This window comes from Epinephelus moara, chromosome 6 (genome assembly GCF_006386435.1).
Source record: "Epinephelus moara isolate mb chromosome 6, YSFRI_EMoa_1.0, whole genome shotgun sequence".
Classification (NCBI taxonomy): domain Eukaryota; kingdom Metazoa; phylum Chordata; class Actinopteri; order Perciformes; family Serranidae; genus Epinephelus; species Epinephelus moara.
In genome coordinates this window covers 19,995,982-20,002,424 of record NC_065511.1, presented here as the reverse complement: position 1 = coordinate 20,002,424, position 6,443 = coordinate 19,995,982, and the positions used below count along the sequence as shown (strand labels likewise).

The following is a 6,443-nucleotide window of genomic DNA, read 5'->3' as shown; positions in this document are numbered from 1 at the left end:
AACTGATTAAGATAGTCGTAAAAGCAGCAGGACAGAAAAGCTGCAGATCACCACTTTTGGGTGGTTCTCTAATATTAGAGTGTTCGAAAGATATTCCATTAGGTCATTCAAACAGCTGCGCCGCTGGACAGCAGCACAGAGCCGGCTCTGGGTTTATCATACATTTTATTAGACTGATCATCCACGCATAATTAATCTGCCACATTTTCTCCAAAAATCTGCAGTGTAATGCCGACGTTGGGAAAGAAACTGGTGAAGGAATTTTCAGATGCTTTTCTTAAGTAAAAGTACCAACAACACAGGGTTCTTCAAACCACTCCTACTTACATCACAATGCAGATGCATTAAAAGCAAAAATTTACTTAAAATATTAAAAGTAAAAGTACTCATCATGGAAGAAATGGCTCCTATCTGTGATACATTTAACATGATAAGATACTGATGCAACAATGTGTATGAGCATTTTACTATAGCAGCTGGTAGAGACAGTGCTAGTTATACAATTAAGTAGTTTATTCAAGTGGTTCCCAAATTATGGGTCGATCCCCATGCAAAGAGTTGTTAGATAAATCTGGGAGGTCCAGAGATGATGAATGGGGGTTGAAAAGGAGAAAAAAAACTCCTGCTTTACAAATCTGTTTTCATTTTTGGACTTCTTGTAAAATATTCGGTAATTCGACCTCTCTGGGACTCAAACTGTTATTTGAATGAAACCATGTGAGAAGTTTAGAGGGGAAATCTCTCTCTAATGGAGCTGCTAATAACTCTGAAGGGGTCACAAGCCAAAAGGATGGGGAGCTGCTGGTTCAATCTTTAGTAGGGCTGGGTATCAGTATGCGGTACCTTTAAGGTATCAACCAAAACCACCCAGTATCAAGTAGAAGCTTACATTTCTAGTCAAATGACACCCACATTCAATCATTTTTGCAGCAGAGGTCTGATCCCAAATCATCCCCACTCACACCAGATCAGCAAACTTTCTGTTGCTGCTTTCTGTGGAGTTGGTTTCATCTTCGTGAATAGTCAGTTCAACATCTGCCAAGTTAGCACGAGCTAACACAGCAGCAGCAGCAGCTAACACTGAGCCATGTGTCCAGAGACTAGGCAACTGGAAGTCTTTTCATTCCTATGGGAATCTCTGTCACATCCCACGTGCCTGCGAAACTCCTCTCCTCCGTAATATTTCAGTCCGGAATTTGCCCCATGCATGTTAAAAAAAATTGAACTTTTGTGGTGGATTTCGGAGAGGCTGTAGGACAGTGTGCTAGCTTAGCTAAGAGGCTGCTAACTGGCTAACAGACTATTTCCTTCAATTCAGTTGCCTGTGTTGATTGTTAAGTGAGTTTATATGATTAAAAAGAACTTGTTTATCTAATTTTGACACATTGTGAATCTAAATAATGTTATTCTGCTAAAATATAGTTATACATTATATACAGTCAGATTGTCAGTATGACTCGTTTAGCCGTTTATAGGCTTTTCAAATAAATATTTCACAAAACATGCCATGTACCTGGCAAAAACTGACAAAATTAGCCTATCCATCATGGTTACAAGCAGTTTCTATCAGGTTTCTATCCATCCGTAAAGAAATGCACTTCCTTGGACGCTAGAGGCATCATCTCTGTATTTATGGATCTGCTGGCACCAGTTACATACGTAAGTGGGAACAAGGCATTAAACGGTCGAAACAAATTCATAACAAAAATACTTGACTTGTCCTTAAACCTGTAAATAACTGTTAGGTAACGTTAGCCGTGTGATGCTAACAGACCTGTCACTATGCATGTGCAGGCAGACTCTCACAAACTCTCCCCAGCGTGGAGCTCACACTCCTGCAGCAGCACTTACAACCCATACAGTCTTTGGTGAAGTGAAGTCAAGCATAATTTATTTACAGATTTGGCAATTCAGCATGCTTAGATGACATAAACAATAGCCAGCCTTAATGTTTAGAAATGCATTATATTCTGTAACTATAGCTGTCAAATAAATGAAGAAGAGTAAAAACTATAGCCTACAGTAAACCCCCCTCTGAAATGTAGCGGTGTAAAAGCATAGTAAGCAAGTAGGATAAAGTGGAAATACTCAGGTATAGTGCAAGTACCTCAAAAGTGTACTTGAGTAAATCTATTTAGTTACTTTCTCAACTGGGATAGTCAGTATTGCAAACCCTTAATAAAGTGGAGCTATGTGTACACCAACAAGAGGGCAAATGTGTGATGTGATTTTGAGTTTAACATGGATCTGATTGAACTGTGTGCATTTCCAGGTCTGCCGGGAGAGAAGGGAGAGAGGGGGAATCCTGGGATTGGGAGTCAGGGACCTCGAGGACAAACGGGACCACCAGGTAAGATACTGACAAACTTATACACAGTCCTGAAAAGCTAAACCAACTGAATCCACTTTGTCTAATCCCGGTGCTCTAATAACATTTGGGGGTGCTGGACCTGCTCCAAAATATGATAATTTAACATTATTCTGTTTCTGAACATTTGTTTTTAGTGTTTTCTGACCAAAAATGTTTCAAATATTGAAACAATATAAGAGCACAGATACTGTGTTTCGGATCTGCTTTAGTCTCTGTTAAAGCTTAGTCTGAGAAAAGCAAGCAGACGTTTTGGACCGTGAATATAATTCTCTGTATTGATTTGCACTGTGTGGAGTTTGCGTTAATATATGTCAGCTGGGATTTTCTGTTTACTGTTGTGCAATCAATACTCACAAAACAAGCTGACAAAACTCCCCGGCAACTTTTCTATGATCAGATAACTTAAGAAAAAAATCCCTAAACTTCATTATGTGCAAAAGGAAATCTTTTCTGAGAGAAAGGTACAGGGCAGAGCTCTCCGTCTTTATTAGCTGTGCTTTTCTGGAATATTTGTGGGATGATAATTTTAGCTCTTGGCATATGAAACTCCCCTCAAAATATTGATTTCATATTTCGGCTGACTGCTGAAGTGAGTCCTGATGGAGCACTTTCTCTTGTGTAAACAGAAAACAGAGGCCTCTAGCAAAATTTCAGCTAAGAACTGTTATTCCTGCTCCTGCCCTCAGGACATTCACTATCATCTCCCTCATCCAGAAATGACAATCATGTCTTGTCTGCCAAATTGTCACAGCAGCAGAGAGGGATTTAGAAGAGATTGAAGAGGTGATAGTACAGTGACAGGATGTAGCCTGGATGGCACATTTTCAGTTTATTATCCTTCCCCTCTCCCTTATCCCCTCTCAGCAGACATCACACTGGCAGTCGTTTTACACAGTGTTTATTGATGACTGACTTAATGTACTCTTCTGTATTTAACACAAACTTTTCTTCCATCCTCAGGCCCGCCAGGTGAAGGACGGACAGGCAGCCAGGGCCCCACTGGTCGGCCTGGCAGCCCGGGAGCACCGGGGAGGCCGGGGAATCCAGGTACATCAGGACCACCTGGTCCACCAGGATACTGTGACCAGAACTCCTGTCTGGGATACAACGTCGGAGGTAAACAACATTCAGCTATTTAGGCATTGGTAACACTTACACAGTATGCATTCACTACACAAATGGTTTATAAAACACTATGATTTAGTTGTGAGCAGATAAAAGAGCGTTTTGTTACAGAGTATGAACGAGTGAGAGAGTTTCGAGACATGACCTCCTCTAAAAATATGATTTGTGAACTTTCGGGGGGTCTCTAAAATACTGACAATATGCTAGTTTTGCCATGCTTTTCTAGTTTTCTGAATCTTCATCATCATGGCTCATGTGTCAAATTAGGCCATTGTTGATGTACAATTCTAACATTAATCATCGCTAATTCACTTTAAGAACTGGCATCCATGCTGCTCTTGCCAACACCATCAAAGCATGGCAGCGCAATATCATAAATTTCACTCACTTTAACTCAAAGATTAGAGAAGCACAAACTCAGTCAGGATGCTGAATTGCCATTTTTCATTTCTCTGTTTTGTAGTCAGAATACAAATATATCAAAAAGAAAACCATCGGGATTAAAGATTTAATGCTCATGCATTTGTGTGTTTATAGGTCATGTTTTATTTGTGCTGATTAGCTATAGAATATAATACATGACTCAGCAGAGTACAATGTGCCCTGCTTCATTTGGCCTTATTGTATCATATCATATATCTTATTATATAATGGCCTGCTGTGAAGTTTGGTTTTGATACCCATGCAGAGGTTTGATGTTGTCATTAACTGATTATTATCAGATGTGCTGACACAAGTCAAATAAGCGTACATGTTTGTAGCTATGAATGTTTCTTCGCAACAACAGTCACAGTCAGTCTTCTCTCTGAGAAGAAAAAAAAGGTGAGGTCCCCTGGGAGCCATGGTAAAATTCACACACTCTCTATGAGCATGGCGTGCCTTCAGCATACTGTGGAAGGCATCTCTAAACAGAAATTAATAGAAAAATGTGTTCTCTGTAATCTTATCAAAAGGGGCCATGACAAAAAAAAGGTAGGAACCACTATACGAATGAACACAAAAGCACACAAGTACACAGTGGGTCAGGTTCTGCCAACTGAAACAAAAACAACATTTTGACTGGAATATTTTCCCAAATGTAGTCAAAACACCAAATAACCAGACTTTACAAAAACATTCTTCGTTGCTTATTTAGACCTTATTTGTCCCTATTTGTCCTTATGCAACTGAGCATTAACTGTATTCCGTCATGTTACACTTTAAAAAGACTTAATCAGAGTAACCATCAGTGTGACTAATTCAGACTTATTTATTTTATTATAAGATTTGGTCATTTCTCAACATAAAAAGCTGACACTGTCTACCCCTGCCCAGTCTTTCCATCATATAAACCATCCTTTACATGTGTAAAACATTGAAATATTGTTTTCACAGTGACACCCGGCTGTGAGATAGTTATTGTTCTCATAAAGCTCTCAGAAAATTGGAGAGTGATCTGGCTTTTATCGTTGTTCCACTGTGAAGTTTTTACATTCATGTCCGCACTGATGGATTAAGAAGTTAACTATGTCACTGACCGAAACTATTTATCTATATTGAGATGTAATAAAATATCCTCTTATGCTTACATTCAGACAAACACACGCACTGGATGTCTCTCAGAATTCATAGTTATGAGGACCTTTATGGGTCCATTGTCTTAGGCCATCTCAGGGAGGACATTATACATCTAACAGCTTCTGACAAGTCGTCTTAATGAAACATCATCTGCTAAAAGTAGCTGATGGATGAGACATTACTTCATCCATCAAGCCAGATTTATTTTATATGAATGGATTCCAGTCAAATGTTTTTTCTAGTTTTATGACTAAGGAGAGTCTTGCCTGTTATTCTCAACCATGCAAGGATCAAGTGGTGCCTCCCTGACCACTTGAAAGGAAATGCAGTATTCGGAGTAGTATTGTTCCTTTCACAGCAGCTAGAGTTTGACCCTAAATTTGGCTTTGTCATTGTTGCTTTTAAAGGGATAGTTCAGTTTACTAGTATTTTTCAAACTTACCCAAACCCATTATTGCGTTTCTTTAAATGTATGTTTCTGTTAAAAGCTGTGTGAACAAGGTTAGCCTATTGTATCTCAATTACTAAATGTCAAGAAACCAGTGTCAGTGCAGCTATAAGAGTTAATACAACTTTGCCTGAGCCAAGGGTCTAACCTTCATTAGCCAACCATGAACAGTTTTAAGATTTTGCTAGTGTAAAATAGAAATCAGTAAATTTATCAAATGTATACATTACTCTTTGGCATAGAATAAGTGTACATTTCCCCTAATTTTATAGATATCCACTACATTCCATAAAGAGTTGGCAATTGAGCTAAGTTTAAGCCACGATAAGTGCATCTTTGAACTGTATGTCGATGCATAAAAATAAAAAAATGTATATCATTAGCTGAATCATACTTTTAAGGGCATAGTATGTTATGTTTCGTACAATACTGTGTTGTTTTTATTATGTTTTGTTTTATATATATATATATATATATGGCATACTATACTATGACATTTTTTACAACATTTTAATGACATATTTTACATTTGTATGATTATTTTATGGCATAACACACTATGACATCATATATGCAGATATAACAAAATAAAAATTTCCAAAAAAGGATCATAGTAGAGTATGCCATAAAAATGTTATAAAATAAGCATCATAGTATAGTATGACATGAAAATGTCATAAAAAGCATCATAGTATAGTATGACATAAAAATGTCATGAAAAGCATCATACTGTAGTATGATATAAAAATGTCCAAAAAACCATCATAGTATAGTATGACATAAAAATGTCAGAAAAAGTGTCATAGTGTAGTATGCTTTAAAAATGTCCAAAAAACATCATAGTATGGTAGGACATAAAAATTTCAGAAAAAGCATCATACTGTAGTATGATATAAAAATGTCCAAAAAACCATCATAGTATAGTATGACATCAAAATGTCA

The 6,443-nt window shown here is 37.7% G+C and overlaps 1 protein-coding gene across 1 annotated transcript in view; it reads left to right on the top strand.

The window, feature by feature from the left end:
• col14a1a (collagen, type XIV, alpha 1a) overlaps positions 1 to 6,443 on the top strand; it is a 171,401-nt gene that overhangs the window by 161,305 nt on the left and 3,653 nt on the right. Inside the window, exons 41-42 of the mRNA XM_050046615.1 lie at positions 2,273 to 2,350; positions 3,332 to 3,487. Of these exons, the coding sequence (XP_049902572.1) occupies positions 2,273 to 2,350; positions 3,332 to 3,487 (234 nt within the window). The remainder of the gene's footprint in view (positions 1 to 2,272; positions 2,351 to 3,331; positions 3,488 to 6,443) is intronic.